Source organism: Girardinichthys multiradiatus, chromosome 4 (assembly GCF_021462225.1).
Source record: "Girardinichthys multiradiatus isolate DD_20200921_A chromosome 4, DD_fGirMul_XY1, whole genome shotgun sequence".
NCBI lineage: Eukaryota > Metazoa > Chordata > Actinopteri > Cyprinodontiformes > Goodeidae > Girardinichthys > Girardinichthys multiradiatus.
The window spans coordinates 35612476-35639597 of NC_061797.1; the positions used below are offsets into that span (position 1 = coordinate 35612476).

Consider the following 27122-nt stretch of genomic DNA (forward strand, 5'->3'; position numbering starts at 1 on the left):
CTGTTTCACAAATTTATATCAAGCTGCCTATAGTGGTTTTTGGCCATTATGATGCTGTTTGTTAACTAATGTTCTCTAATAAACCACTGACGCCTTCACAGAACAGCTCTACCTATACTAAGATGATTACTAAGGTGACTCATGATGGCAACTGTTTTCACTGGATTTTATTTAGGTGTTTGAAAGTAAATGGGATAAATACAAATGCACAAAAACTTTTCAGATTTTTCTTTGGTAAAACTTTTATAAAACATGTATAATTTTTTTTCCAATTCACAATTAGGTTTGTGGTTGTACTGTGACGAGAGTTAAAGGGGGATGAATACTTTTGATAAGCTATTATTTTAAGATTACTACTTTTTAAATAAGAGACATAAAAATTGGCAGATGTTTTTCTGTGTTCTTTAAGTTTCCTCCAATTACTAAGTTTAATCTAATTTTGTATTTAGATGTATCTAATGTATATGCTTTTCATTATGCCTTTATTAGTTCAGCTATAAAATCGGAAATGTTTTCCACATCTAGTACCACATGTTAGAGCCTCATCAATTTTAGCTTTAGATTTTTTTCAGTTTATATCAGACTTATTTGTTCCACGTGGCTTCACTAAAGTCATCATTCACTTCTTGCTTTATTTGCAAATGTTTTTTTTTTACAAGGGATTGCTATTCCAATAAACCTTTAATATAGAAATTCCTGGAACAATTGTCCCAAATCTCATTATCTCCCCTGAACTTGAGCAAGTGTTGTGTCTGATATTGAGCTTTTTTCACTGTGCTGTTGTCAAGATGTGTTCTTATGCTTTTCTTTCTTCTTAAAAAATGTTTTAAACCTCTGTTTGTCCTCGTTGCTCCAGCCTCGGATTACGGCCTCTTTCTGTCCGATGAAGACCCCAGGAAAGGGATCTGGTTGGAGTCTGGAAGGACACTGGACTATTACATGCTCCGTAATGGGGTAAATACATGAGTCTGTGTAACCCGCAACCACACAGGGTAAAGCTGCAATCATGGCGTGAATGTTTGCTTTGAACATAGTGAAAAGCTTAAGAGAAATCTTAAATTAATATTAGGAAACCGCAAACATACACACAGTTATCTTGGTAGCTTTGTGTGAGTCAAACACCAGAGATGGATGTGTGAATAACCTGGACTAACTCATCAGCAGTCTGTCTGTAAATCCCTGGCTGTAGTTGTGCTGCTCTTAAATTGGTTCCCCTCTTCATGTTCACCAAAGGCAGCCCAGGTAGGAGGCATGACTGACAATTTATTGTGAACCAAATCTCACCCCATTGCTGTGCTTGTGAGGGGAGCAGAAGGCTGTGATAGGCAGCCGTTAAATAAGGTTTTCAGGCTTCTGTTCTTTCTTCTTATTATGCAACCTGATCATTTCCTCAGCAGCAACTTTTTCTTCACTTCTCTGTTTCTCTCCTTTTGAAATGGAACTTAAAATGTTATGTATTCTAGTTTTGACTGTTATTATTTTTAATGTTGTTTTCCCATTTGTGTTTGAACAGGATATTCTCGAATACAAGAAGAAGCAGAGGCCCCAGAAAATCAAAATGTTGGATGGAGCCGTTAAAACAGTAATGGTGGATGACTCAAAAACAGTGGGCGAGCTGCTTGTGACTATTTGCAGCAGAATAGGTACGTCATAATCATCCAATCTGCATTCCTTGTCCTTTTTTAGTAGAATGTACTTTAAAATTAGATGTTGCAGTTGAACAACTTTGGTTTTACTGCAAAATTTGTCAGTGCAGTTTTGTTGCAGATTCATAAAAAATACTGCGCTTTGCAAAAGAACTCACACCCATACCCATACTCAGACCTCAATGTATTTTATTGGCTTTTTCTATGATAGTGTCAGACAAACATGAAGTTACCATAAATCTATGCTTTTTCTCATTTTGTTTTACAAATAACAATTTGAAACATGTGGCATGCATTTGTATTCAGCCCCCCATTACTCAGATACCCCTTAATAGGATCAAGTACAACCAGTTGGTTTCAGACATCAACTAATTGGTCGCCTGACTTGTGCAATTAAATCTCTGTATGAATCAAGTTGTTCTGTTCAGGCCTCGTAAGTTAAAGAAAATTTGTAAATGAACGAGATTATGAAGACCAACGAACCCACCCGACAGGTCAGGGGTAAAACTGTGAAAGATTTTAAAGCAGGGTTAGGTTATAGAACACTACCTAAAGCTCTTGATCTCACACAGCACTGTTCAATTATTAAACGTGGAAAGAGTATGACACAACTTTAAACCTTCCAAAACTTGGCCATCCACATAAACTTGACTGATTAGACAAGGACCATTAATCAGAGAAGCAGCCAAGAGGCCCATTGTAACTCTGGAGTAGCTACAGAGAACAACAGCTTATGTGGCAGAATCTGTAGACAGGATTTGCTTCTAGGCATGCAGCTATTAGACATGCACTTCACAAATATGACTTTTGTAGAAGAGTGGTGTGCAGAATTACATTGTATAACTAAAGTCAGAAAAAGGCCTATTTGGCCATGTAGGGGAGAGAGCAAACATGTGGATGAAGGTGCTCCGACCAGATGAGACCAAAATGTAATCTTTTTGTCTACTTAAAAAACCCTGTTTTAGGTAGAAAACTAACACCACATATCGCTCTGAACATGCAGTCCCCATGGTGAAACACACTGGTGGCAGCATCAAGCTGTGCTTTTTTAACAGCGAGGGGAAATACGTTAATGGGAGGATGAATGAAGCGAAATAAGGGAGAATCCTGGAAGAAAACCTGTTGGAGGCTGCAAAACACTTTAGGGTGGGGCTGAGATTCACATTCCACCAGGACAACAACCCTAAACATACGGGCCAGAGCTACTTTGGAATGGTTTAAATCAGCAAATTCATCATCCAGACAAAATCTCTACCCATTTCCAATTCTGAATCTGTGTCAAGACTTGAAATTTCATGTTCACCGTTGCTCTCCATCGCTTACTGTGCTTGAGCTGTTTTACAGAGAGGAATGGGCAAAAGGTAGATGTTTAAAGCTGGTAGAAAGATATGCAGCTGTAATGGAAATGGAAATTGGTTTACAAATTGTCTCAGGAGCGCTAAATATGCATGCACGCTACAATTTCAGATTTTCAATTGTAAAGTATTTTAAAACTAATTTTTATACCATTTCTCAAGTTTGTGCTTCTTTGCTTTTGTCTACCAATAAATATGTTAAAATTTTTTGAATTTCTTTTGGCACTTTTGTAACGTAACGTGGAATTTTGTAAAAATTCCAAGGGGCTGAATACTTTTGCAAAGCACTGTAAGTGACACATAACGCTCATAAAGATTTGATTCTGATCTGTGTAACAAATCAACCGCACTTTTGCCAGAATTACATGTTTCCACTTTTGATCTCAGGAATCACAAACTATGAAGAGTACTCTCTGATCCAGGAGACGGTGGAGGAAAAGAAAGAGGATGGAATGGGTACGTTGAAGAAGGACAGGACACTGCTGCGAGATGAGAGGAAGATGGAGAAGCTGAAAGCCAAGCTGCACACAGATGATGACTGTAAGTTAGTAAAAGAACAATTAAACTGGCTTGGAATGTCTTTCCGCCCAAACAATATTAATCTTTCACAAAATGCATGGATATGAGAAAAGTCTGCGTACTCAGGGGCAGTTGAGTTGCTTATATTTACATCCGTCCGTGCGTTGGTGAAGTTCTCAGTCATCCAGGATATGACAGTCCTAAGTGCTTATAAAGAAGGCAGTTGGACTTCTTCTCTTGTCTCTTGAAGATGCTTCACCTGACATCCAAATGGCTTTTTGAGTTCTGAACACAGGTTGATAGTAACAGACGTATCAACTTTAGTTAGACTGATAGAGCTGTTAAGGCCACTAATGTGGCCGTTATTGTCACACGAGTCACTGGCCCTACTCTTCATTTCTGCTTAATGTTTGTGTCGTGGTCATTTGACGATGCAAATATGTCACCTAATGAGATGTGACATGTTTTAGTCATGTCTTAAGGTGTGACTGGCTGTGGAACCGTCTGGAGAGACGAGGCACGGCTGCACTGTAGATGAAGACTGGTGCCATCTCCTGGGTTTAATGTTGGTTTTCTTGGTTAAGGTAGATAGCTTCTTTCACTCTTATCTCAAACTACCTGTTTTCCCATCCACAATATACAATTTGCCATCCTCAAAAGAGTGTCTTTGTGCTGTAGGTGTAGATGAGAGGGAAATCTTTCTCCAGTATCCACCACTCTTTACTGGAATTTGAAAGCTGTACATCTAAAGCTCTTACGACTATTTGAAACTGAAAAGACTTCCTATGAGGCTGTGTTCAAACCACTTCTTTACACAATCAGTATTCCTCTTCTCAGTAATCTGATCTGTGTTAAAATATGTGGTAAACTGATAGTTTTACTTTTTCAGACAACTGAGCGATTTACACTCCTGATAGCTTTTAAGATTGTTTTCCACTGTGTCGTCTGCACACTTTCCTTTATAGTATAAGGTAAAAACAAATGTAAATACAGGACAATACATTATTTTCCTGTAGTGCATTGAGAACAACTTTAGCAAATACAATCAGTTTGCTTCATTTGATGTTGTCTTTTCAGTGAACTGGCTGGACCACAGCAGAACGTTCAGAGAACAGGGCGTGGACGAGAACGAGACTCTCCTACTTAGACGCAAGTTCTTTTACTCGGACCAGAACGTGGACTCCCGAGACCCCGTCCAACTCAACCTGCTTTACGTACAGGTAAGCACATAGCCTGTGCTCCTAAGATGTATTTAATGTATTTAAGCAGTTAGTGACTGGTGAAGCACCAACTTGTCTGTCTAAAGAACAAGGGCACTCTGTTGTGGTTTTTGAATCTGGCATGATATTGGAAATCTTAAAGAGGTTGAAAGTTTAAACCCACATTCAGGATGTGACTTCAGAAGGAGAAACTGTAGAGAGAAGTAACTTGTTGGACATTTTAGGGGACATATTACCAGAATGCTACATGTAATTATCAATTATCAAGTGACAGTCACCCACGCTCATAAGAGCAACCTGTCCTAAAGCCACTTGCAGTGGTATTAAATTAGAAATGCTTTCATGAATCAGTAGCAAGTGATTACTAACAAAATCTACTAATTGATAACCTACAGTGCCCTCTATGGTTATTTTCAATCCTGATAAAGATTTGTACAACATCTTAAAATAAATTATCACATTTACCTTAAATGAATTGCATGTTTTCTTGTCTTTCCCATTTTGAAGAGTGGGTCAGAGAAATGGGATTCTGTGTCATATGTATACCCCAGGGAAACATTCATAATGCACCAGATACAGAGAGTAATGCATTTTTAACATATAACAGTGTAAAACAAATGACAGTGGTTTTTTGTGTTGTTGCTTTTTTAAACGCTGATAGGATGTCACCTATTTTCATGGTACTGTTGAAGTGACAATAAAGATGTTCTTTATTTTAAATGTTTTATATTTTGAGTTTAGTGACATCCAGATCAGGTTAAAAGTGTACTAAACCAACCAGAAACACTTCAATTAGATGTATATATTTATTTATTTTTTTCTTAACGTGGGTTACTTTATCTCTACTGAACTCAAATTAAAGCTTTGATTCCTAATAAAAGTTTATTTGTGAGTTTATGCTGCTGCAGTAAAAGCTGTGCCATTAAATGCAGAAGGTGGAAGGGCAATTATTGCTTTTCCAAGATAAAGGGATCCTCCAAATATAATTTCAAGTGAATGGATTGCTCTAGTAATAAAAATATCATTTTCATGCTAGTGCTATACTGCATTCTCAAATGTTGTAACAGCTGTGTACTTAAACAATAAACAGTTTATCTTATTTTTAGTGATTTTCACCATAATCTGCAGACAGTTATTATGTTTGTTGATTTTCATAACTTATTTTCCTGAAAAGAAAAAGCTTGTCATGTTAATAAGTAACATGTATGCAAGCAGTTTTGGGACAGCGTAATACAGTTAAACCTTCCTCAATTTTCTTTACTAACTAAATGAACTGTTTTGTTGCTTTTATAGGCACGAGATGACATCCTAAATGGTTCCCACCCTGTATCATTTGAGAAAGCCTGTGAGTTCGGAGGCATCCAGGCCCAGATCCAGTTTGGACCTCACATAGAGCATAAACACAAACCCGGGTTCTTAGAGTAAGTATTTGTCTTCATTTTATGATTTCTAAAGGTTAAACCATGGAGATTAAGGATAAAAAAGAAAAGCTTTAGAATACAAAAAAATTGAATAGAAAAGACCTCTTTTCTTTTCTATGAAAGTAAGGTGAGTTCAAGGTTTAAGATTGTGTATAAACTGTTGAACTCATCTTCATTGCAATAATTTCGACCTCTAATATGTTTAATTTCTTTCAAAGTCTGAAGGAGTTCTTGCCCAAAGAGTACATAAAGCAGCGAGGAGCTGAGAAGAAAATATTTCAGGTGCGTTCATTTTGTGCTTTCTTCATCTTAACAGTGCTGCAGTAAGTAATACGTTGACTAAAACAAAATCATACCTACAGGAACACAAAAACTGTGGAGAATTGACAGAAATTGAAGCAAAAGTGAAGTATGTCAAACTGGCACGGTCTTTGCGAACGTATGGTGTCTCCTTCTTCCTCGTCAAGGTAAGCCTGAAGCAGTGCATATATTTTTGTTCTTTAACAAATAGATTCAAACAAGCTGTATTAAATGTTCTGAAATGCCCAAATGGAAGCACAGAGCAGGAGAAGTCTGCTGCAGGCAGTTCAGGGTGGGCCTGGAAGGAAACCATTGCTGTCTGTGCAGCAGAGATGGTTTTTGCAGACTCTGCTACTCATGTATCTGCTGTGACATTAGACAGTATTTGTGTGCTATACAGAAGGTATCCTGCATTACATCATAGGAAATCTTTTTGTATGCAGAAAGTTGTTTTTAAAACCTGTTTCTGACTTTATTACTTTAGCACAGACAATTTAACATTTATCACAAAACAATTGCATTTTTGTCTCACCATCAGACAGTTTAATCACTAGAGAATAAAGGCAATAATTAGGCATGAATAATAAAATCTAATTCATTACATCTTCCAAATGCGGCCCACATGCTTCAGTTTTTGCTCTACCTCTTTATTCTTCCTAAACATGAGTCAGAAATCTAAGTTTCCTTTAACTTCTTGGTCCTCCATCTGATTTCCTCTTGAACAGTTTAGGATCGTATCTTCTCTCTTAGTTGTGAATCTTGAGTTTAATCTGGCGGAACAGAAACATCTCTGAAATAACCGTAGAAAAATTCAGCCGGCGGCTCCTAACCTTTAAGTCTCAGAGCCCCACAGTCCCTGCAGGACTTTTGCACACCTCACCTCTTTGCCCTCAGGTCTCAGCCCATCGCATTCTCTCAGCTCCCCCCGGCCTCACTTCTCCACGAGGCGTTTGCTCTTTTCTACACACTAGTAACATAAAAGATTTTATGCATTCTAGAGAGAGTGTTTGCAAAATGATATTGAAGGTTTAGAGAATTCAGAAAGACATTGGAAGCAGTTGATAGACAGATAAAGATATTTAACCTGCGTTCCAGCAAATGACTATGAAAAAGAAATTAATCTTAAATGATGAAGTCTAGTAATTATTTTTTTTGTTTGAATTTGTAATCTGTGCTGTTTTGTGCCTTTGATCACAGCTAAAAATCTGACAAGGTCTGACAAACTTATAATGATTGTAATTGACTAATTCTAATTGCATTTAAATAAATTAGAATATTATTAAAAGTTCATTTAGTTTGGAAATTCAGTTCACTCTAATAATGTAAATTCATTGCGCACACACACAGAGAGCACTTTGGACCACTTAGGACTTGTCCAATACTTTTTCTCCTTAGCACAGGTATGATATTTCTTACATGGTCCCAGAGTGGCCTAGCACAAGGAATGTGACATTTGTAGCCCATCTCTTGGCGATGTCCATACCTTGGTAATCTCTCACAAAGTCTAAATTGGCTTTGCTGTACAGTTCTCTCAAGACTGTGGTTATCCCCGTTTCTTTTGCACCTTTTAATACCGCACTTTTTCCTTCCGCTCAACTTTCCATGGATATGTTTGCATACAGCACTCTCAACAGCTAGCTTCCTTAGTAGTGACCTCTTGTGGCTTAACCTATATGTGGAGGGTTCAAAGACTTTAAAGTGTGCAGTCATTTTCATGATTATGTGTGCCATAAAATTTCTGGATTAAAAATATTTTTATTGATTTTATGTTATATTCTGAATTTTGGAGGAACAGCATTTTGGGTTTTCACTAGCTGTAATGATATAATTGAACAGAAATAAGTACTGAAATGAAATAAATACTGAAATGAATCTATGTACAATGAATCTTTCTAATTTTCATTATTTGAATTGAATTACCAACTAACTTTATTTTGTTCTAATTTGTTAAGAGGCACCTGTACAATGTGTGTAACGTTTGAAGCTTAAATGTTATCTGTTGATATGTTGGTTTTGTTTTTTTTGTTGCAGGAAAAGATGAAGAGTAAGAACAAGCTGGTGCCTCGTCTCCTGGGCATCACCAAAGAGTCCGTGATGAGAGTGGACGAGAAGACCAAAGATGTGGTTCAGGAGTGGCCGCTCACCACCGTAAAGAGGTGGGCTGCATCGCCCAAGAGCTTTACGCTGGTAAGACCGCCATACGTTACATTCAGTCCATAGACTGGATAAGAAAAGCTGCACAAACAGCAGATAAGCTATACTGCTATACAGAATTCCTACTCAGTTTTGAAATGTCAAGGAGGGTATGGAATCTACACTGCTCAAAAAAATAAAGGGAACACTCAAATAACATATCATAGATCTGAATGAATGTAATATTCTCATTGAATACTTTGTTTTGTACAAAGTTGAATGTGCTGACAACAAAATCACACAAAAATCATCAATGGAAATGAAATTTATTAACCAATGGAGGCCTGGATTTGGAGTCACACACAAAATTAAAGTGGAAAAACACACTACAGGCTGATCCAACTTTGATGTAATGTCCTTAAAACAAGTAAAAATGAGGCTCAGTATTGTGTGTGGCCTCCACGTGTCTGTATGACCTCACTACAACGCCTGGGCATGCTCCTGATGAGACGGCAGATGGTCTCCTGAGGGATCTCCTCCCAGACCTGGACTAAAGCATCCGCCAACTCCTGGACAGTCTGTGGTGCAACGTGCCGTTGATGGATGGAGCGAGACATGATGTTCCAGATGTGCTCAATCAGATTCAGGTCTGGGGAACGGGCGAGCCAGTCCATAGCTTCAATGTCTTCATCTTGCAGGAACTGCTGACACACGCATTAGGAGTAACCCAGGGCCATATGGTCTCACAAGGGGTCTGAGGATCTCATCTTGGTACCTAATGGCAGTCAGGCTACCTCTGGTGACCACATGGAGGGTCATGCGGCCCTCCAAAGAAATGTCACCCCACACCATTACTGACCCACTGCCAAACCGGTCATGCTGAAGGATGTTGCAGGCAGCAGATCGCTCTCCACGGTGTCTCCAGACTCTGTCACGTCTGTCACATGTGCTCAGTGTGAACCTGCTTTCATCTGTGAAGAGCACAGGGCGCCAGTGGCAAATTTGCCAATCCTGGTGTTCTCTGGGAAATGCCAAGCATCCTGCACAGTGTTGGGCTGTGAGCACAACCCCCATTTGTGGATGTCGGGCCCTCATACCATCCTCATGGAGTCGGTTTATAACAATTTGTGCAGACACATGCACATTTGTGGCCAGCTGGAGGTCATTTTGCAGGGCTCTGGCAGTGCTCCTCCTGTTCCTCCTTGCACAAAGGCAGAGGTAACGGTCCTGTTGCTGGGTTGTTGCCCTCCTACGGCCTCCTCCACGTCTCCTGGTGTACTGGCCTGTCTCCTTTTAGCGCCTCCAGGCTCTGGACACTACGCTGACAGACACAGCAAACCTTCTTGCCACAGCTCGCATTGATGTGCCATCCTAGATGAGCTGCACTACCTGAGCCACTTGTGTGGGTTGTAGAGTCCGTCTCATGCTACCACGAGTGTGAAAGCACCACCAACATTCAAAAGTAACCAAAACATCAGCCAGAAAGCATAGGTACTGAGAAGTGGTCTGTGGTCCCCACTAGAGGCTGACATTTTTTCGGGAGTCCCAGGGTCACTCCCGCGGGATGGGAGACAGCATCAGTAAAGATCACGTGATTGGGACGGTACAGGATAAAAAATGAACAGCAGCAGACGGGAGCGGGAGCTAACCAATAGGAGGGAAAATAAACTTGGATCAATTGTCCTTGGAAATGTAAAACTGAGACTTTGTTATAAACTTTAAGAAAAAAAAAACTTGGATCGACGCCGCCATTGTGTAGTTAATGCGAGTCAAATGAACTACATGACCCATAAGCCAACAGTGCTTCTCCTCAATGTTTTCCACTTGCGTTCAGAATGGAGGGAGCAAACGCAGGTGGAGAACTGGACGTGGTAAAATTGGATTTGCAACGTAAAGTCAGAAGTAAAGATTTATCTATTAAACTCATAGAGCTGACAGAAAAGTCGCAAATATTACCGAACTTCAGGAGAGTTGAATGTAGCGGTTTTAACACGCAGTCTGCTGCTTGTAAAACGTGTTTAGTCGTAACCAAGTTCACCAGTGATTAAAGGACACTTGTAAGACAGATTCTGGATTAAATCAGCCCTGCATCTCTTCATTCATCAAACCAAAAGTACCATCATGTGTCAATTCTCATCTGACCAACAAACTTGCTGCATGTGCTCTAAAGATTTAAGAGCCTTTGCCACAGTAGAGGGGAAAGGTACGGAGCCCGAGAGGGGACATGGGGAATTCTTTTTTTTTTTTTTGCGTCCCCGCGCAATACTTTTGCGTTCGGCATTTTGGAACAGCAGCACAGATGACAAACTACTCATAAAACAAACAGCACTGATATGTCATTGATATGGATTATTTGTCATATGCAGGTTAACACGCAGTAAACAATGCGATGAAATGCTTAGGATAAGAAGAACCGTTCAAATCACGATAAAAACAAAAACACTAATGGCGTACAAAAAAAAGTACACATCATGCAGCAGTAATAAGCAAACAAAGTGTCACAGATGTGGTTTCGTGCAGTATTATTGTCCAGAGTTCAGTAGTTTCTTTGACAGCTTGTGGATAAAAACTATCTTTTAGTCTGATTGCAGTTCATTTTATTTAAGGCCGATTTCAAAATAAAACTCAATAAATCTCAAAAACGGGTGTAGTGTTTGTTTCATTTTTGAAGTTATCTGGTTTGGAAACTATCCCACAAAGTATTGCGAAATAACGCAAAAACTATTGCGTGAGAACGCAAAAAGAGAAAAAATTCCCCATGTCCCCTCGCGGACCTCGTTGAAAGGCTTCATCAAGGGAAGATATTAAATAAATATGTTGTGAAATAGAAAAAAAATTTGAATGTACAATTTATTTAATACATCATTAAATATTAAGTGTACCACTAATTACGTCATGTCGTCTTTAAAATTATGCTTAATTATTCAGTGGCATATTTAAAGGCATAATAGTGATCATGATATAATGGTACATTTATTGTTTCTAATGTTATATTAAATAAATAAATGGTACTTTTAATTTAATGGCACATTTAATGTTACATTTCTTTCATGTTACAATTACTTCACTTATGGAACATTCACAACATTTATTTATTTAATGATGATTTTATTGTATTAAATTTGTCCAGTTCGACCCTCCATTCTTGATGCCTGTATAGGAGGTCATGTCAGAATTTGAATCAGGTGTTCTGGAGCAGACACACATCTAAAACATGCAGGGAAGGGGTCCCTGAGGACCAGGGCTGGGAACCATTGAGGTACAGTTTCTAAATTGTGAAGTTAATGCCTTTTTGCACTTTTGTTCACCAAGTACAGTTCTCTTGCTAGGTGCATTTTTCTTTTGTTTCAGCAACTTGAAACATAAAAGTAATGTCATTGTTCAAAGGAAACAATCACTTAATAAATGAGTAAAATACAACTATGTACATTTTGTTTATTCAGCTAAGATAGGCATGGTCTGTTTCCTTGTTTGATATTTTTATTATTTCTTCATTATTATTCTTTTTTACTTTAACTGGCCTTTACTACAGCTAAAAACAGGGACCTAACTGGTCCTTTGGAGAAATTGCCAAAAGACTAAATGAAGAAAACAAAAAAGGGAGTGGCACAGGAGTGGGAGTTGTTCTAAATGGGAGTGGGAGTCAATTTACCAGGAGTGGGATGGGACAGGATTTTTTTTTTTTTAGGCTGGCCTGGGATTGGGACGGGATAAGACATTTGTCTGTGGGAGCGGGTTGGGACAGGAGAGAATATCCACTCCCGTGTCACCCTCTAGTCCCCACCTGCAGAACCACCCCTTTATTGAGTGTGTCTTGCTAATCGCCAAAGATTTCCCCCTGTTGTCTATTCCATTTGCACAACAGCATGTGAAATTGATTGTCAATCAGTGTTGCTTCCTAAGTGGACAGTTTGATTTCACAGAAGTATGATTTACTTGGAGTTATATTGTGTTGTTTAAGTGTTCCCTTTACTTTTTTGAGCAGTGTAGTTTGATTGTTTGTCTGGATAAAAACTGAAAATAGAAAATGGAGTCTAGGAAAGGTTTACGTTCCCTGACCCATTCAATAATCGACTATCTGAAAAGTAAATCTGAAGGTTTTTTTTTACCTCGCTTTGTATTTAGATTACCTTTTTTGATTTCTCACATCAAAAATTAAGTTTCATTCAGCTCATTATTTGTTTGACTTCATGAGTTAAATTCACACAGAGAGACAATTTTGATGGTTTTTTTAGACTGTAGACCTTCTCAGATTAGTGATTCAAGTGGACATATGGTGCTTCATATGGGTCTGGTTTAGCTGCCAGACAAAATCAAATGCTTTTTGGTTTTTTTTGTATACAAAATAAGGTTATCAAAGATCACAAATTGGCTTTGAGAAATTGTATTTCTTGTAGGATAATTGAGACTAGATTTAACAAGCCTTTGTTTTTTTAGATTTTAAAATGAAGGTGATCTAAGTTCTACACTGCTGAATCAGACGCTAACTTGCTCTGTGATTTGTGAAATATGCATACAAAAAACCCACCTAGGAAAGGATTTTGTGTTTAAATGCTGAGAAGATTGTAAAGAAAACGTTTAGACTGAAAAAGATATAGAATTTGGAAATAAAAATCTTTAGAAAGTCTGATTGTTACTCTGACTTTGCTGCCCCAGAGAATGTTTTTTTTTACTTGCATGTTTCATATTGGACGCCTTTTCGTTCATTTCTTTTCTTCAGTCACTCTTTTCTCTTTTATGTCAATATCTGTCGTCTGTGTCAGCACACAGCAGTTCAGCAACAAAACACTGTTCTAGTCTTGTGGATCTGTAGGATTTCTGTCACTACTCGATTGACACAGCCTATTAATCGGAGGCTAATTTGTTGGAGTGCTTAACCGTTTAGGATGTCTATGTTCGTGTCACTGATTTAGAGGTTGTTTAGCTTCTCTGCCTTTGCCCTTTTTAACTTTTTTGTGGAAACATGCTAAAAATAAATGGAAGCTGCAGCCAAATCTTTCCCCAAGGACGCAGTTAGCCTTCCTGTATTAAAGTTTACCTCGAGAATGGCTCTTGGGTTAATCTGACTCTCAGAATGCAGCCGCAGCTTCATATCAGCCAACACAATGTGTGGTGTTCATCTGAGTTGAGCCGTCTCCGTGGATTCACATTAATCCTCACAGAAAATCCTCAGCCTGTATACCGTACATGCTCTGCTTTCTGCTACCCCTTTTTACAATTTCACATAAATCGCATGTTTCACTCTGTGTATGCATTTCTGCAGGACTTCGGGGAGTACCAGGAGAGCTACTACTCTGTGCAGACCACCGAGGGGGAACAGATCTCCCAGCTCATTGCTGGTTATATTGATATCATCCTCAAAAAGGTGAGATATTTATCACTGGAGATGCCTAATCCTGATGATTCAGTATCCTCCTGAGGGCTACATGTTGTCAGCTTTGCGGATGACTGATGGAAACCATGCTGCTCTGTCATGTAGCTGTTGTGAAATGAAAGTAGAAGAGGAAAACTGTCATCCTGTGGTGCTGCTATAGCAGGAGCTCATATCAAGCCTAGAATGTAACGTTTTATCAAGTAAAATGTCTTCTTCATTTGAAATGTATATCTGGATAACTGAATGTGTGATGGAGACAACTTGAAGATCTTGTATCACCTCCTGTTTTATTGTCCTCCTAAATAAGCTGGACTCAACTAAGCCTAAGTCTGATTTTCTACTATTTTGCCGATTTTTCCTTCTTTCCTGCAGAAGCAAAGCAAGGACCGTTTTGGATTAGAAGGTGATGAGGAGTCAACCATGCTAGAGGAATCGGTTTCCCCTAAAAAGTATGTAAATCAGACCTGCAGACCTGCAAGTGTTGTTTTTATTTTTGCCCATGCATGAAGCATGGCTTGAAATTTTGCAGCTTAGTGTGTATGTGTGTGTGTGTCCTGTTTCGACAAATAATTCTGTATTTGGACAAATAATGATCTTCTGATTGTATTCTCCCATTAAAACCGTTATATTGCAATTTTTAAATAGGGATATTATGATGATGTTAAGTAAATAAACAGCATACAAAGCTATTAACGCATTATTATAACAACTAAAACTAAAGCAACTTAAACACCCATCTATCTTCCTGGTATACATTTTAACATGGAAACACATCCTTAGCATTTTTTATCATTCTGAGAGATGAATATGACCTCATTTAGCTTCAGGTAAAATTGTTTTTCTGTCTCTGATAGTTTTTTCTGCTTTTAGCTTTTTGCTACATTTGTGATTTTATATACTACTATTTTTTTTCTATCTGTGCTCGTGCCAAAGGCAATAATCTGTAATGCTGGAGAAGGAGTGCACACCCAACTTTCCAAGTCTGTTCTGCAGCAAAACAAACAAGTCTTTGTTTGCCTTTCTTTTCTTTTTTTGACAAAATATTAGTGAACAAACAGCATCATGAAACTCAAAGAACAATCCAGGCAGGTTGGGGATAAAACTGTGGAGAATTTAAAAGACCATTGTTATAAACCAGTATCCCAAGTTTTAAACAGCTCCTGGAGCACTGTTCAGTCCTTTATCAGCCAATGGAATGAGTATAACACAACTACAAACCTTATAAGACATTGAGGTCCATCTAAGCTTTTATGCCAGGCAAGGAGAGGTTGGTAAGCCCATGGTAACTCTAGAGGAGCTGCAGAGCTCCACAGCTTAGGTCAGAGAACTTGTCACCCAGACGACTATTACTAATGGAGTCTGCAAATCTGGCCTTTATTAAAGAATGGCTACAAGCCATGTAGGTCCTTAGTTCCCAACCCTGGTCCTCAGGACCCACTGTCCTGCTTGTTTTATGTGTTCCCTGCTGCTGCAGGCAGGAAGACTAATGATGCAACATCCCCATTATGTAACATGGTGGTGGCAGCATCATACTGAAAGGATGCTTTTTCTAAGCCGGGGTAGGATAGCTCAGTTGATGGGAAGGTGGATGATACTAACTGCAGGGTAGTCTGGTAAGAGGCTGCAAAAGACTTGAGACTTGTACAGAGGTTTACCTTCCAACAAGGCAAAGGCTCTAAAGATACAATGAAGCTACAATGGAAAACATAGGCATGTGTTAGAATCACACAATCAAATTCATGACCTAAACCAAATTGAGAATGTTTTGCTAGATTTGAAAAGGTAAGTTTCTGGTTTTTGCAAGAAATTTATAAGAAAGTCCAACAAGTATGAATACTTCTGCATGGCTCTACAAAAAATATTGCTTTACAAACATCAACCTGAAAAGTCATAGATGCTACCTTGCTGTTTGTAGATTGAATATTGATGATGTGCATGCTGTACTCTTGAAGATCCACGATACTTCAGCAGCAGTTTAACCGTGTGGGCCAGGTGAACCATAGCTCCGTGGCCCTTCCGGGGGTGATCCGTTCTGGCTCGATTGGCACCGAGTCCCTCAGCATGGGCACCATGCCATCTGCTCAGCAGCAGATCACGATGGGTCAGATGCACCGTGGCCACATGCCTCCACTGGTATGAAATGAGTGAACAGATGTTGTTTGGTGTCTTAAAGAGCTTAACTGATTTTTCTGTGCATTATTATTAGAATCTAATATGCCACCTTGATGAGGCAAGATGGTAAGCTAACTTGTTTTTCATAAATTCTTTGTATGCAGAGTTCAGCACAGCAGGCTCTAATGGGAACCATCAACACCAGCATGCAAGCTGTTCAAAAGGCCCAAATAGACCTGGGAGAGGTTGACAACCTCCCACCGCTGGGGCAGGACATGGTAGAGTCACTCTCTTACATTTAATGTAATCCTAAATGTTTGATTTCAGCAAGCATCCTTTGATGAAATGTACTGATGTGCAGAAATGTATGTTTCTAATCTTTGTTTAGGCATCCAAAGTGTGGATCCAAAACAAGATGGATGAATCGAAACATGAGATCCACTCACAAGTCGATGCCATCACTGCAGGAACAGCCTCTGTTGTGAACCTCACCGCCGGTTAGTAATTCTTCACGCAACAGAATATCACATTGGCTTTTTTTACTGTGCAGCAGTTTTGAAGTACACATTTTAATAAAAGCAATGAATGTGAATGGGCTTAACCCACATTTTTACAAGTGCATTTGAGGCACTGTGTGTTCTGCAGTTAAAAATTATTTGGCCAGTTTCTTTGGGTAATGTAGAACTTTTCCATCGGCCTGCTGTTCATTAGAAGCCGTGTAAAATCTAATAGTTCCCTCATATCCTGCTGTGGTTTAGAGAATGTGGGTCCGGCAGCCTTCAAACCACTCAATCTCAGCAATTTCTTCACTTTTCCTCCCTATGTATCTTTTGTCAACTAGCAAAGGATTTTGTCTTTGCTTTACATTTACCTGATATTGTCTTCCTCCATTTACTCTCAGGTGATCCCACTGACACAGACTACACAGCAGTGGGCTGCGCCATCACCACCATTTCCTCCAACCTGACGGAAATGTCAAAGGGTGTGAAGCTGCTGGCCGCGCTGATGGAGGATGACGTGGGCGGAGGTAACGACCTGATGAAGGCTGCCCGGACACTTGCAGGCGCCGTGTCTGACCTCCTGAAGGCCGTGGAGCCGACCTCCGGAGAGGTGAGAGAGGCATTTCGAACATCCAGACTTACATTTTTTTGCTTTTCTCATACTTGAAATCTTGTCCAGCAACTTCAGATCTTCATTAAAACACATTATCAGACTGAAACTGACTATGTGCGAAAAAGAAGCACCCCTTCTGATTTGAATTCAGGTAGCAAAACAAACTCCTCAGCTGCTGTGCTCAGACCTGATGTCAAACAGCCAGCCTAAAAGGCTAATTAAATTTGTCACCGAGCAGCTGCATCCCAAGACAACCCGCCTTCTCTTAATGATTTTGTCTCTCTCCTGGTCCAAAACCCAATTACATAAACATCCTCCTCTGGTCGCTTCCAGCTAACCGAAATCTCCTGGGTGATCAAAATAAGGATGTAAGACTGCTTAAAAGGGTCTATCCTGGAGCTGGTTTAATGATACTGCAGGAAACTAATGGTTGTTTGCAAAAATAGTCAGTTTTAAGATTTTTATCAAACTCTGTGAGTGTATGTGGATGTTTTGTTGTGATGAAACAATGAAGAGGTTATATATAAATATTTTTTTTAATCACCCTTGCTTAACAAATGTGTTCAATATTTGTTTTTCAGCCAATTTTCAAAACCACAAATACTGACATGTGTCACTCTAATGCTATCATATACAGCATAGTGGAAGAGATTTTTTCTCTGTTTGTGTGACTTTAGCCCAGACAAACGGTGCTGACGGCTGCAGGCAGCATCGGCCAGGCCAGTGGGGACCTCCTGCGACAGATCGGAGAGAACGAGACTGACGAGAGGTTCCAGGTAACCCATCAGCTTGCAGTTTATCATTTTGTTTTAGATATGTTATAAATATGAAGTGAAAAGTGTTTTTTTTTTTTTTTTATGTCCATGAATATGAAACGTTATGAAAAGTAAAAAAGAAAGTTTTAAAAATATAGGATTTTAGGGTTTTTTTTTTTTTTTTTTTTTGGTGTGTGAAATGTTTATGTAAGATCTTGTTTAACACAGTTGTACAATTGTTGTACAATATTGTCTAAATATGCTTGTGCAGATTTATGGTGTCTTCCTTTCTTTTTATCTGTGATTACAGGATGTCTTGATGAATTTGGCCAAAGCAGTGGCCAATGCGGCAGCAATGTTGGTGCTGAAGGCCAAGAACGTGGCCCAGGTTGCAGAGGACACCGTCCTGCAGAATCGGGTCATTGCTGCTGCCACACAGTGTGCTCTGTCCACCTCCCAACTCGTGGCATGTGCAAAGGTACAGGCGATATACAAATAGACCATAACAAATTATAACATCATCTAGAATTTTCTTAATAATTCAATTCAGAAAAGGAAATTCATTCATTATGTAGATTAATTTCTCCAAGGCTTCCTATGCGCTTTTGAAAAATATGGATTTTTATCATATTCCACACCTTCGTAAAAAAACGTTTAGACTTTAGTCCTTATTCCAATACCTAGAAGATAAAAATAGGAATGTACATTGAGACAATGGTCTGTGTCATTAATTTGCCACTTTCTGTTTTTGGGGGATTTTGTGTTACTAGCTAATAAACACACAGTCAGAAATCAGAGTTTTAATCTTTACCCATTTCTTGAACTACGCTCGGTTTTGATGTTAAACAAAGTATTAAAGATTTCTCTTTGGGAATGTTGTGGAGTGAAGGTATCACTGATCAAAAACTGGGATTTAAAGGATCTTTTTTTCCAGGATTTTCCATTAAAGAAGTATTGTACAATTTAAATGTTTGAAGTTTGTCCAGATGTCAGAAAGAAACTGTAAATTAGCCCTTTACCACAAATTGCATTCAGAAGCCACCTTCAGCAAATCTGTAGAAATCCCAGTTCAAGCAATGATTGTGGCTTAGAACTAATGAACAAAATATTTTAAAGTACCAAAAATCAGTTTTAAAACAAAAATGTCATGTAATTGTGGGAAGACTGCTGATTTGTCAGTTGTTGAGTAGTTACTAACACCCTGTGGAGGGTCAGCCCCAAAAGATCAATACTAAAGATAATGGCTATTCTGAGTGTTGTATTCAAGCATATTATTGGAAAGTGGAGTGGAAGAAAAAAACTATGGTAGAAAAAATGCACAGGCAGAGGGATTAACTACAATCTTGCTAGGTTGTCAGTCAAAACCCATTCAAGAGTTTGAGAGAGATTTACAAGGTGTGGACTGTAGACTTAACCAGAGACTACATCTGAAGTGCATTGTTATGGTCTAAGTGAGAAAAGGAATGGACCGGTCCTTAGTAAAGGTGATCTATGGGACAATTTCAAGAAGATGAAACACCAGACCAAACAATGCAGACTGGTTGAAGACCGCACAGGCTGATCTCCTCCATGGCACTCTCCAGTGGTGCAGTAATTCATTGCAAAGTAGTCCAGACCAAATATTGAAGGCAGATACTGTACAGTATATGCACATACTTTTCTTTAGGTCAATATTTCTGTGTTTAAAGTTTGTGATTTTATTGGGTTTGTGTAATAATCAAATTTTCTGAGAAACCTAATTGTTCATTAGCTCTAAGCCATAATTATCTAAATTAGCAGAAATGAACACTAGAAATATATATAAGTCTTGTGGTAATGAATCTACATTCAATGAGATTCACTTTCTGGAAATAAGTTAAGATTTCAAAGCTGTTCTAAGTTACTGGGAGCACATGCTTAACATTTCATAATATTAATAAACCAAAGTCACTCAAGTAGACTAAAGAAAAATGAACATGTTTAAGTATTAGAAATGTCTGCATGTTTTTTTTAGAGTGAATATATGTTGTTGCTCTGGTGTGCTGTTAAACACTGTGTTCTCATCATTTTGCTCATCCCTAATCGTATTAGCCACATGTGTGTAATTAGCTTAAATGTCCTGCTGGTTCTCAGTCTGAACAGTTTCATTTTTCAGCAGCAATATGCTAATATCTGCCAAATCCTTCTTGAATCATATTTTACTCTTTTTGGATCGTTGTTTCACGTTAAACTGAAAAAGTGGATCTTCAGAATCGAAATGAACTGAGTGTTTGAGTAGCGTTAAAAAATGAGTTTAAAAATATTTTTATAGCAGGTAAGTCTTCCACTCAGTGAGAAGAGGCTTTCCCCTGACAACCATTCAGAACAAGACCACCTCCTGGTGACAGAAGTTAAATATTACCTCATTCCTTAGTCACAGCTTTAACACTTTTAACTAATCGGTTGTCTCAGGTGGTGAGTCCGACCATCAGCTCCCCGGTTTGTCAGGAGCAGTTGATTGAAGCCGGGAAGCTGGTGGACCGCTCCGTGGAGAGCTGTGTCCAGGCCTGCCTGTCAGCCACAGAGGACGGGGAGCTCCTCAAACAGGTCAGCTTGATTCATGAACAGATATATAAAAAATCTCAACTTTGCCTTGTTTTAAAGGACCATTTCTAGAATTATCCAAACAGACTACAGTGCGACAACTTGGCCTAATAAAACATGAAATTTAATCTGTTTAGAAATGGAACTGATGACGTTTGTATTGTTTGGTGAAGGTGAGCGCAGCAGCAAGTGTTGTGAGTCAGGCGCTGGCAGATCTCCTGCAACACGTGCGTCATTACACGGCCAGGGGAGAGCCGATCGGGCGCTACGACCAGGCCACAGACACCATCATGACGGTCACCGAGAGCATCTTTAGTTCAATGGGAGATGCAGGTGAGTCCAAAACTGACTGTAAAAGCACACAATTGAATAAAAAACTAAATATATCAAGATGTATTGACTAATAATGCATCTTTAATCGGAAAAGCAGGAATTCTAGACTGGATTTTGATGAGCGCATGTCCCAGTTCTGGTAAAAAAAATAAAATAAACCACACGTTTTATTACTTGTTCTATTCCAAACAATTTTTATCATCATATTTTTTTTCTCCAATAATAAGGGCTACGTTAGCTGCCCATCAATTACATTGGCCGGCTGGGTTCCAGAAGTCTTGTAGTTCATTTAGGTGTAAATTTGCAAGCTTAAGTTCTGATGTTTTTATTCTTGTCAGAGAGAAGAGGCTTTCGGAACAACCATTCAGAACAAGACCTACTTTAGTCTTTGACTTCATTGTCATGATCTGTAATAAATAATGCCTTGCCGTAATCTGTTGCTTGCATTTCGTTTTACATAATTTTAGAATCCTGTAACTTTCCTTATGTCCTGATATCTAAAAGTCTAAAATTAAAGGAAAACATCCCTTTTTTTTTTAACAAATGAATATTCTACTAAATAAGGCTTCATATTTGTGCCAGCATTAGTGGCATTGTCCAGTTTGGTTGTTTTCTGTTAATTCTATGGTAAACATGCGTTTATTTCTTTTTAAAACCATATACTTGGTCTTTTATTGCTTTTGTGTTCTGATGATCATTTATTTTATGGGCTGCAGTAAAATATTTGCTGGGAAAAAAAACACTAACTTCGAACACAACATTGATGTTAGTCTATTTTTCATGCTCGAAAGATACTCTTAATTCTTAAGTACCTTTATTTGCCCGTACGGATTCCCTGCATCAACTGTAAGACTTCTGAAATTGCCTAATCTATGTGTTTGTATATACACAGAACATTCACAAGGTTTCCACAAACACTGGATTATCAGAACTCTTTGTTAGTAGTTTTTGATTGATGCCTTGTTGTGGCTTTACTCCCATCCCGGCCCGTCTTCTCCTCAGCTTTACTGACACAGTGATGTGTTTGAAGTGACCGCTGTCAGCTGAAAGCTCAGAGAAAAGCTGACAGTCATGTTAACACATCTGACAGTAGAGAAAGACCAGTGGGAAGGAAGAAGATGCACAAAGAATGTTGTTGGCTTGAAGGTCAGCTCAGGCAAATGGGTCAGCCCGATAAGAAAAGTGGAATGTCACTTTTCATCTGCTGTGGCCTGTTAGATTAAAACGGTCTCTTATGTCCCAACTGATAGTAAAGGAGAGAAAGCAAATGGAAAAGAATAAAAAAAGAGAATTAATTATTAGCAATGCATAGTAATATAAGTATGAAGGGGAATTCTAAAAGTTTTTCTCAAGGTTTTTTCTTCCAAGTTCCACACAGAGCAGTATCCATTATCTCACCCCATTGCTATGCTACAAAGCACCACTGCTGGAGCTGTTGCATCAGCTGTGGGTCCGTTTGCCCCTCTGCAAACTCATAACCTAATCATTAAGTTTAGACCCATGCTTCTTCCATTTTCCACCTATGTACACTGCATATTAGTTCAATTCTCCATGTAAAATATGTTAAACTCTTATGATAATTAATCATATAATTGGTTAACTCTCAATAGCATCTCAATAAATTAGTATAGCTATTTAAGAAAATATCAATTTAAAAAATAAAACGTTGCTGTTATATAGATTACATTCATCATATTTCAATAGTTATATTTCTATTAATTTTGACGATTTTGATTAACAACTAATGAAAGCCCAAGAGTCAGATTCTAAGACGATTCAGATTTGACACAAGTTTTTATTTTTTTAAATAAAAGGGATTTTAATACAGAAATGCTATGTTATGGCCTATCCAATCGTGGAGAAGACTGCTGACTTTACAATTGTCCAGTTTATATAGTCAGAAATAAACTTAACACGCTGTGTAATACCTCGATACAACATTCACTTTTTTAATTAAATTATTGCTGGAAATAAAGTTTTTAATATTATTCTAATTAATTTAGATGTACCTATACTCAAGTAAATTTCTTCTACTTGAGATTCTTTTCAGCTAGAAAACAGACTTTATCAATTATAACTGAACAAAAATGAATGACTTTGCATGTTTAAATTTGTTTCAAACTATTTTATTGACAGGAGTCATGGTGGCAACAATATGGCCAGTGACCAAAACAATAGCAATGTGTTTTTAGACTCTTTTAGACAGTGTGACCGATGCTGTTAGTTGTTTGCAGTCAGGTCCGTTTAAAGTTTTGAAGCAGGAACAAACAAATGAAAGTGAGAAGACATGAGAATGTCAGGATAAAACAAAATGCCAAAGAAAATTGAGTCATTAGAACAGTAAGAGTTTGGCACCAGAGAACAGAATTCAGATCCAGAAAAGCTGAATTTGCACAATCAACACATTAAATGGAGAACGGTGTGTTTTTTTTTTTTTTTTTTGGTGTGGGGTGGTGTGGTAATTGTGAAAACCTTAACCTCTTCTCGTTCATTCTGCCCTGTGTTGCTGTACAGGAGAGATGGTACGGCAGGCTCGGGTTTTGGCTCAGGCCACCTCAGACCTGGTAAACGCCATGAGGTCCGACGCTGAGGTCGAGGTGGACGTGGACAACTCCAAGAAGCTGCTGGCAGCTGCCAAACTGCTGGCAGATGCCACTGCAAGGATGGTGGAGGCAGCAAAGGTGAGCAGCTTGTGAGACTTAGCACTCTTACATTTATGTTTTGTTTTTAGTGGTAAGTAGATGTCAGAAGCTGTAGGTACAAACCATATGTAATGTTAAAATAAACAAACAAATGCAAAGAATAATTTTTTAATCAAATAGTTTTTATAGATTATGAGCTGAGAGAGATATTTAACAGATGTGTCCACTTCTTCGCAAATATCTCAGTATTGAAAACGTTTTTTCAAGATATACGTCTGTGTTTTTAAGGCCATCTTAACATCTAATAGGTTGATGACAGTGGTGGCATATTTCAAAACCAGGGAAAGGGCTGAGCTCTGCTTTACTGGTGACCTTTCTCTATGACAGCAGAGAAGAAGACAGAGTCAGGAACAACAACAGTAATGTGTGTTGTTGAAAAATGGGACTGAGAAGGACATGTTTAGGTACTGAATCTGGCTTTGTCTTGTTGGTCCCTTCTCAGTTTCTTGATAAAAGATGCAAATTAAAAAATTACTTTTTCCTTTTTTCTGTGGTTTGACAGCTTAGGAAAGAGGTATGTAGGGTCCCTGCTCAGCCTTAAAATGTCTGAAAGTTGCTTTTATCATTTTCTGGGTCTGGATGAATATAGAAAATAAAATTGTATGGAAATGTTTTATTTTTTGTTTTTCAGACGTTTACCTTCTCCTATTTCCTAGAGGACAAATGTGACATGACATGTTTCACCTTAGTTTATTTTTTTTAAAACTTTTTTAACTTATTGACTGGATGCATACTTATTTAAAAAATCAAAAAAGGGTCATTTTCCAACTAGTTTGGTCACTAAATTCAGACTGAACTGGACATCAGGCTCTTAAACTGGATTGATATTGATAGGTATCAAGGTTCACAAACAGTCATTTTAAAAAAACTGCACTTAGTCTAGTATACTCTACTTCTCGTTTGACAAATCCAAACGTTATGGATTTTAAAACGGAGTTGATCTAAGTTAGCCTAGATGCCATAAAAGTGGTTAAATGGCCTAATGCCACACACTACCACAGGAAGGAATCTGCTGTTTCATTCTTTGTAGAACCTGAAGTTAATAAGACTTCAGTACCACCCAATTCAAGGTCATTATTTTTAGTCAAATGGCCAGAATGTGTTTCTGAAAAGTGCGATAAAAATATAGTTAGAAAATGGAGTCTTTGAAAGAATGGATATTTCAAATTGAAAATGTGTTGGAACCCTGGGTATGGTGGGTCTGGTTGCTGGGCAGTGTCAGATTTGTTTATGCAAAACACATATTTACCCATTTATTATCACCAATGAAAATGTGATATTATATTTATTAAAATGATTACATTTTATATATCAGTTATTGCCTCTCTAACCTCATGAACAAATTTTGTTATTTGCAGGTGTAGACTTTTTCCTTGTAAATGGCAGTTTTCTGGAGAATCATTAATAAAAACAAGAAATACAATATATGTTTCCTCTCCGACTGCTCGTGGGAAGCCTCGCCTCCCCGTCTATCTCCCCACATCATTCTCATTATCTGTCGACAGGATCATGCGCTGATTTTAATAACACTCCTCTGCCTCCATGGAAATGAAATGATGCCCTCCAGCTGGTTGGCAGAGTTTGATGCCAGATTTCTCACCATCACAGCTGTATATTTAGCTGTGTTAATGGAGGCCGAGGCCAGCCGCAGATTTGGCATCTAATTATTGATTTAATTCACTTCATTAATTTCTTTGTGATGGCTTTTGAAAATTGTGATGGGTTATGCTGTGTTTTATTCACTTTTAAGTAGATTTGTAGGTTTTTCTGCAGGAGGAACTGTTCCATAGACTTCTAATTTTTGATTTTTCATTACTACTATAGCTTGTAAAACACTATAATCAATTGAAATATTGCTGTTGTTTGCAGTGAGTTTAAAAATTACTCTGATGATGCGTTGTTATGGAAAGCCATGTTCTCAGTTAACCGCTGCAGCCTTCTTCTACAGTAGCAGGAAGCTTTATAAGTGTTGGCTTACACAAAACTCAGCAAACCTGCACTCTTAATTAAAAAAAAAAACAAAGAGAGGAAAAGGGAAATAGCTCTTTGTTAATCTTAGGAAAAAAGACTAAATTTGACCACTGACTAAGATATCATTGCTGAAAAAGCTACTGTTTAAGTCAACATTATTAAAGTTGTATAGTTTTCCAAATCATATTTACAGTAATCGTCTCCAACAGTCTGACCCCAGCTCACCCTTCATACATGTCATGTACATGTAAATAAATTTAAATATCATAAAATGTTAACTTCAGTTCAAAAAGGAAACTCAGCACCTAACAACTGTCAAGTAGGCAGTTTCCCCTATGATTATGTAACAATGCATTTCTGTATCTGAAATTGATCTTATATTGGCGTTTATTTAATATCTAACTTTGCAAAGAAACTGAAATGGAATATGTCACTCTGTATATAGTGAATATATTATATATATTTATAATATGTAAGCTACACTTTTTAAATTGAAATACTGAAATAAGTAATTTTTTTAATAAGAAACTAATATTACTGAGATGCACCTTTTGGTGCCGATGTGTGTGGTCTCAGGGTGCAGCAGCGTACCCAGAGAATGAGGACCAGCAGCAGAGACTGAGGGAGGCTGCTGAGGGGCTACGTGTGGCCACCAATGCTGCGGCTCAGAACGCCATCAAGAAGAAACTCATCAACAGACTGGAGGTTAGCAAGGCGAAATCATCCATCCAATTCATGTTTTGTATTTATGTTTTAAGTTACAGATTTATGTACGTTCAACTCTCAGCTAAATTCCACAACTTTTTTAACCTAATGTCTTGTTTGATATCCTTACATTGTGTAACCTTTATACGATCATGCATATAATTCCCGTTTAAGAAGTGCAGTAGCAGAGTCAGATTTTAAAGACGGATATACAGGTCCTTCTCAAAATATTAGCATATTGTGATAAAGTTCATTTTTTCCATAATGTCATGATGAAAATTTAACATTCATATATTTTAGATTCATTGCACACTAACTGAAATATTTCAGGTCTTTTATTGTCTTAATACGGATGATTGTGGCATACAGCTCATGAAAACCCAAAATTCCTATCTCACAAAATTAGCATATCATTAAAAGGGTCTCTAAACGAGCTATGAACCTAATCATCTGAATCAATGAGTTAACTCTAAACACCTGCAAAAGATTCCTGAGGCCTTTAAAACTCCCAGCCTGGTTCATCACTCAAAACCCCAATCATGGGTAAGACTGCCGACCTGACTGCTGTCCAGAAGGCCACTATTGACACCCTCAAGTAAGAGGGTAAGACACAGAAAGAAATTTCTGAACGAATAGGCTGTTCCCAGAGTGCTGTATCAAGGCACCTCAGTGGGAAATCTGTGGGAAGGAAAAAGTGTGGCAGAAAACGCTGCACAACGAGAAGAGGTGACCGGACCCTGAGGAAGATTGTGGAGAAGGGCCGATTCCAGACCTTGGGGGACCTGCGGAAGCAGTGGACTGAGTCTGGAGTAGAAACATCCAGAGCCACCGTGCACAGGCGTGTGCAGGAAATGGGCTACAGGTGCCACATTCCCCAGACCTGGGCTACAGAGAAGCAGCA

General features: G+C 38.4%; 1 protein-coding gene across 3 annotated transcripts in view; it reads left to right on the forward strand.

Annotated features, from left to right (window-relative positions):
* tln2a (talin 2a) overlaps positions 1-27122 on the forward strand; it is a 117905-nt gene that overhangs the window by 54655 nt on the left and 36128 nt on the right. For all 3 annotated transcript variants that reach the window (XM_047363036.1, XM_047363038.1, XM_047363037.1), the window contains 20 exons: positions 857-954; positions 1514-1643; positions 3389-3541; positions 4598-4740; positions 6034-6161; positions 6380-6443; positions 6524-6628; positions 8493-8648; positions 13858-13959; positions 14341-14417; positions 15921-16101; positions 16245-16358; positions 16469-16577; positions 16982-17190; positions 17871-17969; positions 18259-18426; positions 20379-20513; positions 20684-20843; positions 23358-23524; positions 26093-26221. In XM_047363036.1, coding sequence (XP_047218992.1) covers positions 857-954; positions 1514-1643; positions 3389-3541; positions 4598-4740; positions 6034-6161; positions 6380-6443; positions 6524-6628; positions 8493-8648; positions 13858-13959; positions 14341-14417; positions 15921-16101; positions 16245-16358; positions 16469-16577; positions 16982-17190; positions 17871-17969; positions 18259-18426; positions 20379-20513; positions 20684-20843; positions 23358-23524; positions 26093-26221 — 2627 coding nt within the window. The remainder of the gene's footprint in view (positions 1-856; positions 955-1513; positions 1644-3388; positions 3542-4597; positions 4741-6033; positions 6162-6379; positions 6444-6523; positions 6629-8492; positions 8649-13857; positions 13960-14340; positions 14418-15920; positions 16102-16244; positions 16359-16468; positions 16578-16981; positions 17191-17870; positions 17970-18258; positions 18427-20378; positions 20514-20683; positions 20844-23357; positions 23525-26092; positions 26222-27122) is intronic.